At 43.9% G+C, this 12,508-nt stretch overlaps 1 protein-coding gene across 1 annotated transcript in view; it reads left to right on the top strand.

Annotated features, from left to right (window-relative positions):
* LOC113033089 (voltage-dependent N-type calcium channel subunit alpha-1B-like) overlaps nt 1-12,508 on the top strand; it is a 326,109-nt gene that overhangs the window by 288,332 nt on the left and 25,269 nt on the right. The window contains exon 47 of the mRNA XM_080308904.1: nt 3,648-3,686. Within this exon, the coding sequence (XP_080165030.1) occupies nt 3,648-3,686 (39 nt within the window). The remainder of the gene's footprint in view (nt 1-3,647; nt 3,687-12,508) is intronic.

The raw sequence follows: 12,508 nt of genomic DNA, 5'->3' as shown, positions 1-12,508 counted from the left end.
CCTGCAGAGAGCTGGGACCAAAGTAACAAAGGTCACCATCAGTAACACACTACAACGGCAGGGAATCAAATCCCGCAGTGCCAGACGTGTTCCGCTGCTGAAGCCAGTGCATGTCCAGGCCCGTCTGAAGTTTGCCAGAGAGCACATGGATGATACAGCAGAGGATTGGGAGAATGTCATGTGGTCAGATGAAACCAAAGTAGAACTTTTTGGTATAAACTCAACTCGTCGTGTTTGGAGGAAGACGAATACTGAGTTGCATCCCAAGAACACCATACCTACTGTGAAGCATGGGGGTGGAAACATCATGCTATGGGGCTGTTTTTCTGCCAAGGGGACAGGACGACTGATCCGTGTTAAGGACAGAATGAATGGGGCCATGTATCGTGAGATTTTGAGCCAAAACCTCCTTCCATCAGTGAGAACTTTGAAGATGAAACGAGGCTGGGTCTTGCAACATGACAATGATCCAAAACACACCGCCCGGGCAACAAAGGAGTGGCTCCGTAAGAAGCATTTGAAAGTCCTGGAGTGGCCTAGCCAGTCTCCAGACCTCAACCCCATAGAAAATCTGTGGCGGGAGTTGAAAGTCCGTGTTGCTCGGCGACAGCCCCAAAACATCACTGCTCTCGAGAAGATCTGCATGGAGGAATGGGCCAAAATACCAGCTACTGTGTGTTCAAACCTGGTAAAGACCTATAGTAAACGTTTGACCTCTGTTATTGCCAACAAAGGTTATGTTACAAAGTATTGAGTTGTATTTTTGTTATTGACCAAATACTTATTTTCCACCCTGATTTACGAATAAATTCTTTACAAATCCTACCATGTGGATTCATGGATTTTTTTTTCACATTCTGTCTCTCAAAGTTGAAGTGTACCTCTGGTGCAAATTACTGACCTCTGTCATCATTTTAGGTGGGGGAACTTGCACAATCGGTGGCTGACTAAATACTTTTTTGCCCCACTGTAAATGGCTTCAAGCTCACACTGAGACTTGTGGACCACTATCAGCCACTGAGACAGTAGACACATTTATGTGTTTTTGTTTTTTTATATGAATATTTCATACTTTAAGGCTGCCTGTTTATTTAAAGGAGATGAACAAAATACATTAGAATTGTACATAATGATATCATAGATGATAGATTAAATAAATAGATTTTAAGTAGATGCTTGTGCATTCTTGAAGTCTTATATGTTGAATTGAATTATGTGCTTACCTTGAGACTACTGTGTGTGTGCGTCTATTGGAGCGTGCTTCGGCATCCTCCGTGGACGATGTATTTCTCCCTTCTTGGTCCCCTGGTAGCCCCGGTTTTCCCCTGGTATCCCTTAGCTTGGTTCCCCCTAGCTGGCCCTTGCTTCCCCTTGGTTGGTCCCCCTTCCCTGGCATGTCGCCGCGAAAAAAAACAGGCTTATGCGCTGGTCGGACCATGCTGTGCAGCTGCCGGCTAGCGAGTAGCTCGGCTACAGTGAGGAAACACAGCAGGGACACGGCTTCAACATTCAAGCATACCCTGTCGCTTGGCACTGTGCGGCTCGGCTGCTATGTGTGTTAACACTGCTACTGCTGCAGCTGCAGGCTGTGTTTCCCTGGCGTATTGCCAGCGCTTCGCCGGTTTACGCACCAGCTGGACCTCGCTGTGTCTGATGCTCAGCCAGCGAGTGAATTAAAATCCCAAGATTAACAATTTTCAACCATATTAATCTGTCTTATTTGCAACAGAGTTGTGTTTTACTGCTATATTTTTTCTGGTCTTTATGAAATTGTAGATGACATTCTGTCATCATTATGATCAGATAATGTCTCTGACCACCAAGGATCATTTTGGGCAAAACCCCACTCTTTGAATGCAAGGGCCAGTCAGCAACCAACTGCTGTTCACTTAACCTAATCCTAACAGGTTACATCCAGTTAAGCATGCCAATCCAAGTTGTTCCTGTGGTGTGGCCAATGTGCATGTTGCAGCTTGTGGAGGCCCACAAGGTTTCATTATTGATCTATTCAAAGCTGAAAATCTCTAAATGAGTCTTTCACAAGAGCCTAAGAAATATTAGAAGCATCTCATTTCCTGCGTGATCTTAATCGATTCATGCATTCAAAGTGCCCTGTTCACCCACAGGGTGGGAAGAGCTGCTGTTGATTCTTCTCACAGGAGAGGTGAAGTCTAACGTAATCTGATTAGACCCTGGCTCACTGCCTGCTGTTTGTACGGTATTGTTTTTCTTCTGCTGCCAACTGAAACTTTGATAGCTCTTCCAAATAGCTTTGGATCCCAAATTTACAGAAAGAGGAATATGGTAATTGCATTACTGTGAAGAATAAAAAATTTGAAATGGAGGATTAATGGCCTTTTAGAAAGTGCCTGCTGCACATGTAGGATTACTCTTGTACCTCTGATTCTCAGTAGTATCACTTGATCTTGGTTGGAAAAGTATGTGCAGATCTGCTTTAATTTTCAGGGTATTCCCTTGCCAGCCCGACTTGACAGACAACAACAGAAGGAACAGTGGGTGGCATGTTCTTTGATATATCTGTGACAATCACAGAATGCAGGATATACTGAAGGGAGCAGACGCAATGCTGGATAGAAACACAAAAAAATATTACTGAATTCTGCTGAACGTCACTTTTTTTTAAAGTTTGTTTTAAATAGGTGTGTAATAAACAGTGATGCTTAGTGATCTTTAGTAAAAAGAAAGACATCAGAGAACATGTCCTAGCTTTTGAGTTTTGTGCATTTAGTTTTAATTATTTGAATATTAAATGATAAGGACCAGTGAGTGCAAGCTTTCTTTTATAAATGACCAAGGGGCCTCCGTACTGTAGGAAATAATGGATAGGTTGACTGTGATTTTATTCCTAACATGAGCTAGCCTCAGTGTGGTTTGTATGTACAGCACCCGGCCTCTCTCTAGTTGCTTGCTTTCACCTCGCCCTTGTGATTAGATCTGTTAGTAGACATATTGTTGCCCTTTGCACCAATTTTCATTCCCCATTCCCTGTTTTTTTGCCTCTTTAGTGGATCCCTTGTTGGAGGCTCTGAGCCTACACATTTCCCCTGCTGGGCTACAGTGGACCAGCAAGGGAAACTGGATCTGTTGGGTGGGATTGCAGGGGGGGAGGTTGAGTGGGTGGTTGTTGGCCCTGCTGTTGCTCCTGGGTATCTAACCTGGTGGGATTGAACTTTACCTGTATTGCTTCTTACAATTTTTTATAATGTATAGCAAAAGCCTAGCCGATTCAAACATAAGATTCATAATGACTGTATTTATGCAAAGGAAATTAGGGCTTCCTATAGGTTTTGGGGGTTATTTGGGATGGTGGTGGGAAGTCATATCTTATGGCATGTGGAGGGTAGTGATGAGTTGATTCTCCCCTGCCCCACCTGCCTTCCAATCTAATGTAACTCAGTGATCCCTTTGCACACTTAGGTGGGGCTCACACAAAGAAATAAAAATTTGTCAACTAGAATAATATACGTAATTAGCTATAATAATTTATAGATGTTCCCCAATCGAGAAATTGGTGAACATACCTGGATAAATATTTTGTCCTCATCTGTATATCATTTCTATCTTTCTCAATATTCCTAATATTCATCTCTCCTTTCTTTTCTTTCTGTTTCTCCCTTGCATTACAGCGGAGCCATTCACGCCACTCTCCAGGGATTCATCTAGCTGTATGTACATTCTGCCAAACAGTATTCTTCTTTACTGCTATTGACAGTATGGTTAATTTATAGGCTCAGGCTTGATGGACTCTTAAAATCAGTGCTATAGGAACAAATCCAGAAACTCTGATGTTACCATCAAGAGTTACACTGACACACGTGTAGGTCAGTGTAAGTCCTGTGGAATTAGGTCATTGGAATTATCATGTGAAACACGATACATTAACCTGATATATATTAAGTACTGCTTTAAATTTGTCTCAGCAGAGTCTTAGCCAAAATGTGTTTCACTCATTAGGTAGTTCTGATTGAAACTACTCAGTTTATTTTACTTTGCATAGGTTAGGGTAGAAAAACACAATTATCCCATGAAACATACTTATGGTTAAGTATACAGAAATTGTCTGAAAACATGCTTCAGTTTTCCTGGTCAAACTTGGAAGGAGATATGTTTAGTTTCAAATAATAAAACTATTACAAAGAAAAGAAATCCCTATTGTTAGCCCCTCCATGAATCGCTATCTTATCGTGGTGGAGGGGTTTGTGTGACCCATGTTCTCGGGGGTTTCTGTAGGGGTTGGATGTATTATGTGTTAAATGGTGGACCGATTCCTCCGTACTGAGACTACCTTTTGGGACATGGGATGTCACCTCTCTGGTGGGGAAAGAGCCTGAGTAAGTGCATGAGGTCAAGAGGTATCAGTTAGATATACAGGGAGTGCAGAATTATTAGGCAAGTTGTATTTTTGAGGAATAATTTTATTATTGAACAACAACCATGTTCTCAATGAACCCAAAAAACTCATTAACATCAAAGCTGAATGTTTTTGGAAGTAGTTTTTAGTTTGTTTTTAGTTTTAGCTATTTTAGGGAGATATCTGTGTGTGCAGGTGACTATTACTGTGCATAATTATTAGGCAACTTAACAAAAAACAAATATATACCCATTTCAATTATTTATTTTTACCAGTGAAACCAATATAACATCTCCACATTCACAAATATACATTTCTGACATTCAAAAACAAAACAAAAACAAATCAGCGACCAATATAGCCACCTTTCTTTGCAAGGACACTCAAAAGCCTGCCATCCATGGATTCTGTCAGTGTTTTGATCTGTTCACCATCGACATTGCGTGCAGCAGCAACCACAGCCTCCCAGACACTGTTCAGAGAGGTGTACTGTTTTCCCTCCTCGTAAATCTCACATTTGATGATGGACCACAGGTTCTCAATGGGGTCCAGATCAGGTGAACAAGGTGGGTGTTGTAAAGGCTCACCTTTCAGCACATTCACTTCACCAGATGCACCTTGTTTCTTTTCCTCACCTTTGATTGGGTGTGGTGCTTGGCCTTAATTGCACTCACCTGTCACTCGTTATATAAGGACTGCACTCACCTACCCCTCACTCACTCCCACATGGGGCGGCAGCTGAGGTGAGTTTCTCTTTGAGTCTCCTGAGTTCATGTATCATTTTGAGTTACTTAAATCATACTTTATGTCCTTTTTAGAGAGAGCAGTCCATGTGTGTCTTTCTTTCCTTTACCTGTTATACAATAAAACGACAAAACCTGCAAATGACGACTGCTTATTCTCATTCTAATCCGATGAGCCCATGATGATGACTACTGAAACCCTGAACCTTCCTTCCTCCAAAACATGGTCCTCCGAGCCGGAGTGGTATTAGCGTCATGGATTCAAAGCAGCCATTGACTGAAGGTTTGAGAAGATCCAGTCGTGATAGTCGACCTCCTGCCTACCTGCAGCAGTATGATGTTCAGTATCCTGGAGCTAGAAGAGCTACATGTGAGACAGAGAGTCAAACAGAATGCCAGCATAGTGACACATACACACATGGGCTGCAAGATCCTGTCGGAGAGTCAGAAAGACAACCAGAGACATCCCCTGCTCCTTTACCCACCAACCAAGATGAGGTCATGAGGGAACTCCTGATGACAATGAGGGAGATTAGGCAATTCATGATTCAGTTATCTCCTCCCCATTCTCGCAGTTCCTCCAGATCTTCAATTCACACTGTCTCTGATGAAAGCAAATCCTCTGTTTGCGGTTTACAAGCCATTCCCCAAACACATCAGCAACATGAGCAGTTCCCAGTGATTGATCCAGCAACATGTCAGTCACCCTCTCAGCCCCCCCAGGTTAGCCGTCACTCTGGTGCAGTTCTGGCTGCTAGCCCTCCTTTCCCTAATTCAACAATATTAGATGCTGCAGTTCCTTCAAGTGGTTTGCCTAGACCAGTTTTTCCTACACCAGATGAGACTCCTTTTAATTTCCTGGCCACACCACTGCAAGGTCCCCACCAGATTTCATGTGTTCAACCTGCTGTTCATCTAGATGAAGACCCCGCTCAACCTCTTGTCTGCATTCCGGAACCAAGGCAGCACCCTCCTGTAAAGCAGCAACCAGCTACATCTGATGGTTTGCATGCACAAAACCCTTCAGTACCCATTACTGCTAGTTCTAGTCACCCTGTTAGCACTAGAACACATGTGTATAAGCTTGAGGGTCCTTCTTTCCCAGACCTTACCAGAGAAGATGAAATCCAGTATAGGCTGTTACGAATGGCCCTTACTAACCTGCTTGACCCTCATGAGACAGAGCATTTCAAATATCATGTCCTTCTCGATCATCTGAAAGTAGACCAAGCTAAACGGTTAGCTATTTCCTTTTCCTATGCTCCTGACCCATACACTCAAGCCACCAAAGCTCTTGATGAGCGTTATGGGCAACCAAGACAGCTGGCATTGAAAGAGCTAAAGAATATACTGGAACTGCCTCCTATCAGAGCAGGTGATGGTCAGAGTCTTGATAATTTTGCTCTTCGTGTACAAGCTTTAGTTGGTTTGCTTAGCACTATGGGTGATCAAGGACGGACAGAACTAAATTGTGGCTCCCATGTCGATCGCCTACTTGAAAAGTTGCCCGCAGAGCATTCCAGTCGCTTCAAACGGCACATTTACAGGGAACAAGGAGATATGATGTATGACTTACCTTTGTTCTCATCCTGGTTGCAAATGGAATGCAAGTGTCAACCAAGAAAGGACAGTCCTGTTTCATCCTCTAACCAGCCACGACCTGCCCATAAGTACACCTCTCCACTCACAACAATATTACATGGGACAAATGCATCCGATCCTGTACAGGCAGCACAACCCATCATAATGACTAAGGCAAGATGTGCATATTGCCGCTCACCTGAACACCACATTAGTAAGTGTCCCGAGTTTATTCAGAAGACAAAGGATGAGAAAATAAACTGGATAAAGACAAACAAACGGTGTTGGCGTTGTGCTAGAACTCATCAGGCTGCGAAGTGTGATCTGAGGAAAGCATGTGCCACCTGCATGGAAAGACATCTACAGATCCTATGTGAGGTGAATCAGAGACCTAGAACTGAAACTAATCCTGTAGTGAGGACACTGTACTTTGATAGACCTAGCGATCGCCCTAGTGTCCTTTTAAAGGTTGTGAAAGTGCTCCTGCGTAATGGCAAAAGAACCCTGGAAACATATGCAATACTTGACGATGGCTCCCAACGTACCATGCTTCTGACATCTGCAGCTAAGCATCTCCACCTAACTGGGAAAGCTGAAAAATTATCACTCAGAACTGTCCATCAAGAAGTTGAAACCATTCAAGGTTCTTGTGTAAGTTTCCAGATTTCTCCCATCGCACATCCAGAGAAAACTTACACAATTAATAATGCCTTCGCTACAAGTCACTTAGCACTTTCAGACCACACCTACCCCGTATCCTCTCTTCAACGGAGATACAAGCATCTTCAAGGTATCCCATTAACCTTTACTAACAAAGCAGCTCCACTACTGCTCATAGGCTCTGATCATACCCACCTTATTACGCCTATTGCACCAGTTAGACATGGACCATTTGGATCTCCTGCAGCAGTCAAAACCCGCTTAGGATGGACACTCCAAGGTCCAATCACAGACTTCCAACCCCAGAGCAGTTCCACGCATGCCCAAGGTTTATTCACATCTTCCAGTTCAGGTTCAGGAGAACCACTCCAGCACATCCTTGTGTCCGCTGATGGCTCTGAATTCATTCAGCCTCTTCATACTCTACCAGCAGCAGTACCTATGTCATCACCGGCAGTGCCACTATCACCAGTTCCACTGCCTGTGGCTGCCATTCCGCCAGTGGTCAGGGCGCTGCCTGCTCCTGCACCACCTGGTCCTGCCTCTGCCAAGCCCCGTACATTGCCCCCAGCACCTGCAAAACTGCCCAATGGTCTGCAGGTCTGGGCCTGCTGCTGCATCCCACGTGGTTGGCATTTGGACCTGCTTTGCCGCCACCGCTGGCTACATGGTCGGCCCCCTGAACTGTCTGGCCTGCATTGTCGACCTCTAGGTTGACCCCCTGAACCTATAGTAGACCTGTAGCATGTCTGATTCCTCTGCCCCCGCTTTGTGAAAAAGAGCATCTTTAATCCTTTGAACATATTTCTCAGTAGAAATATGGGGGCGGCTGTTGAAAAGGCTCACCTTTCAGCACATTCACTTCACCAGATGCACCTTGTTTCTTTTCCTCACCTTTGATTGGGTGTGGTGCTTGGCCTTAATTGCACTCACCTGTCACTCGTTATATAAGGACTGCACTCACCTACCCCTCACTCTTTCTTCACTCCCACATGGGGCGGCAGCTGAGGTGAGTTTCTCTTTGAGTCTCCTGAGTTCATGTATCATTTTGAGTTACTTAAATCATACTTTATGTCCTTTTTAGAGAGAGCAGTCCATGTGTGTCTTTCTTTCCTTTACCTGTTATACAATAAAACGACAAAACCTGCAAATGACGACTGCTTATTCTCATTCTAATCCGATGAGCCCATGATGATGACTACTGAAACCCTGAACCTTCCTTCCTCCAAAACAGTGGCCATGTCATTAGTTTTTCTTCTTTTATACCCTTTCTTGCCAGCCACGCTGTGGAGTACTTGGACGCGTGTGATGGAGCATTGTCCTGCATGAAAATCATGTTTTTCTTGAAGGATGCAGACTTCTTCCTGTACCACTGCTTGAAGAAGGTGTCTTCCAGAAACTGGCAGTAGGACTGGGAGTTGAGCTTGACTCCATCCTCAAGCCGAAAAGGCCCCACAAGCTCATCTTTGATGATACCAGCCCAAACCAGTACTCCACCTCCACCTTGCTGGCGTCTGAGTCGGACTGGAGCTCTCTGCCCTTTACCAATCCAGCCACGGGCCCATCCATCTGGCCCATCAAGACTCACTCTCATTTCATCAGTCCATAAAACCTTAGAAAAATCAGTCTTGAGATATTTCTTGGCCTAGTCTTGACATTTCAGCTTGTGTGTCTTGTTCAGTGGTGGTCGTCTTTCAGCCTTTCTTACCTTGGCCATGTCTCTGAGTATTGCACACCTTGTGCTTTTGGGCACTCCTGTGATGTTGCAGCTCTGAAATATGGCCAAACTGGTGGCAAGTGGCATCTTGGCAGCTGCACGCTGGACTTTTCTCAGTTCATGGGCAGTTATTTTGCGCCTTGGTTTTCCCACACGCTTCTTACGACCCTGTTGACTATTTTGAATGAAACGCTTGATTGTTCGATGATCACGCTTCAGAAACTTTACAATTTTGAGACTGCTGCATCCTTCTGCAAGATATCTCACTATTTTTGACTTTTCTGAGCCTGTCAAGTCATTCTTAAAATATTATAATTCTTATAATTCTGATCACTTATCAGTACATATCCATATTTTTATATCTATAAAAAGGAAAGCTGACACTTGCTAGAATTTTTCAAAGGTGTAAGTATCACAGCAGATGCCTTTGTGTCAAAGTATCTGAGGCTAAAACACAGAAAAACATGAAGATTTTCCTGACATGGGATTTTATAGCAGATGACCTTAAAAATATTCTGCAGTAGATCAAAAACAAAAGAAAACCATTAATCAATATATGAACATTACCTGATGCTGCTGAAGTGAAGCAAAGCAAAGTTACAGAGGTTTTATTAGAGACATAGCTAAGTGTTTTGGAATTTTGCATAATTTTAAAAAGTTCAAATTTGTTTAGTAGCCTATTCAACAGCAGAAATTAGGCTTTCTTTTCCTAAGTAAGTAAAAGAAAAAAAAACACAGCGTCCGACAGCGCTGTAAACAACGCTAGACTTGTGCGTAGTAAGCAAGAAAATAATGCAGAAAACAGAGATTTTTGATGGGAAACTGTTCTCGAAGTACACTGAAAGAGAGAGAGAGAGAGAGAGAGCTGTACATGAAGTGTGATTTTTTTTTTTTTTTTTTTTTATCATGGTGGAAGCAAAACAGCAAAAGTAAGAGGGAATTCATGACGATGTTATGTGAAGCATAGTTTGGATCTTCTTTTGCTGCTGGTTCAGTCAATATTGTTTGGAGAGAGATAAAAGCTACAGCTTCCGAATCTAGCGCAAAATGGACCTAAACACAAAGCGCCAATGCATCAGAATCGGTGAGCTGTCGGCTTTCAGCCCCGACCGTGTCCGTGCAACATCACACTGATTCTGATCCGTCAGCGGGTCCATGCTTTGTGTTTACATCTTTGTGCAGAATCTGTTTACCTGCTCTCATTTATTGTTTTAGCTGTTTGGTGGTTGTTGAAATTTTGCTAGGTTTAACCTTAGATTCTGGTGTTTCAGGCAAAATAAATTTATATATGAAAAAATCAATTCAGGATTTTAATGAATCGATATCACATTATCCAAGCTAGAATCGATAGTCAAAACCCACCCCTACACACAACATTGTAAAGGTGTGTCAACCAAGACAGCCCTACAACATCCAGAGCTTTCAGGAACTCAGGACGAACCTCATCCACCCCACGATCTACCTGTGATCTACCTGCACGATACACGGTGCAGTCACGAGCAGTGGGTAGAATGAAACTGCATATACAGTATTCTGAGTTTCTTGATGTATTTGTTATTCCTTTTCAGTCTAGTTTCATTTCAGTTTATCTAGTTACATTCTGCCATGCCTGGGTTACAGTTTTAATTCATGATTTATCAAGCTCCCCATTTGTCTCATCCCTGTGTTAAGTCTTCGTGTGTTTGTCTGTAATGTTTCATGTCCAAGTTTTCTTTGTTTGTCTAGTTCGAGTCATGTCTGGGTCTCGTTATGTTTCCCGTTTTATTTTGAAGGATCCTTGTGTTTATTGTATTTAGCTTCACGTCCCCTGTCCTGTCATTATGTTAATTGTTATCAGCTGCTTTCCCCATGTGATTCCGCTTTCCCTGATCAGTCAAGTCAAGTAGTCAAGTATTTATTTATTGTCATTGTCGAAGAACAATGAAATTGCGTTTGGGGCTTCCGTACAACCCGTAAAAAAAACAAACAAATACCCCTTAAAACCCAAGTGTAAATATTTAACCCAGTGTGACTTCAGTGCAATGAGACAATCCTTAGCAACAACATGAGAACAAGACAGGTAATGTTCATAGGACATTCAGACAAAGACCTGAGAAACATGACAAAATGCAACAATGCAACCCGTTCAATATTATTGTACTGTGAGATATGATGGTTGTCTATTTAAGAAAGAGGGGGGGAGAGAATAAAGATTTAATGCACCAATGCAAACCAGTTCAGTGCTATTAAGAAGTTGGATATGGTTATTGTCCGTGAGAGGGGGGCAGAGAGGGGAGGGGGGCAGAATTCAGGAGCCTCACAGCCTGTGGATACAGGCTGTTGGCCAGTCTGGATGTTCTGGCCTGTATAGACCTGTACCTTCTCCCTGAGGGCAGCAGGTGGAAAAGGTGGCGCGCAGGGTGATGTTGGTCCCGCAGGATACTGTGCACCCTCCTCAGACAGCGAGTGGGGAAGATATTACTAATCTCTGGCAGAATTGTTCCAATAATTCTGCCAGCTTCTTTCACCACCCGCTGGAGTGCTTGCTGGTCGGCCTTGGTGCAGCTGGGGAACCACACTAGAAATCCATGCGTCAGGACGCTGCTGATGGCACAGTTATAGAAGTTCAACATCAGAGGTCTGGGAATGTGTGCGCTCCGTAGTCTCCTCAGGTAGTAGAGGCGCTGTTGGGCCTTCCGTGCAACTAAGGTGATATGGTTGCCCCAGGACATGTCCTCGGTCACAGTTACCCCCAAGAATTTAAAACTGCTCACCCTCTCCACCGCCTCACTGCCAATGAAGAGAGGCAGATGGTTGTTATGACCCTTCCTCCGGAAATCTACAATGATCTCCTTGGTCTTTTTGGTGTTTAAGACCAAGTTATTGTCGTGGCACCATGACTCTAGTTGTTGCACCTCTGTCCTGTAGTTTGTCTCATCGTTGTTGGATATAAGTCCGAGCACTGTGGTATCATTGGCAAACTTAACAATGAGATTGGACGCGCAGGAGGAAATACAGTCATGGGTGAAGAGAGTGTATAGCAGAGGGCTCAGAACACACCCCTGAGGGGCGCCGGTGTTGACCACAAGGGTGGAAGAGGTGTTCTTACCCACTCTGACACTCTGTCTGCGGTTAGTGAGGAAGTCCACAATCCAGTTGCACAGAGAGGAGTTGAGTCCCAGTTGGTGGAGTTTGGGACGGAGTTTATATGGCCGGATGGTATTAAAAGCCGAGCTGTAGTCTACAAAGAGGAGCCGTGCATAGGTGTTCCTGTGTTCCAAGTGCTTCAATAATGTGTGCAGCACTATGGCGATCGCATCCTCAGTTGACCGGTTCTCCCTGTATGCAAACTGGTGCGGGTCCAGAGATGGTGGAAAAGCAGCTCTGATGTGTTTAATGACCAGTCTCTCCAGGCATTTGGCGGGAATGGGGGTGAGTGCCACAGGTCTGAAATCG

This window comes from Astatotilapia calliptera, chromosome 12 (genome assembly GCF_964374335.1).
Source record: "Astatotilapia calliptera chromosome 12, fAstCal68.1, whole genome shotgun sequence".
Classification (NCBI taxonomy): domain Eukaryota; kingdom Metazoa; phylum Chordata; class Actinopteri; order Cichliformes; family Cichlidae; genus Astatotilapia; species Astatotilapia calliptera.
Note: the sequence above shows the minus strand (reverse complement) of the source record. Positions and strands in the feature narration are given on the sequence as shown.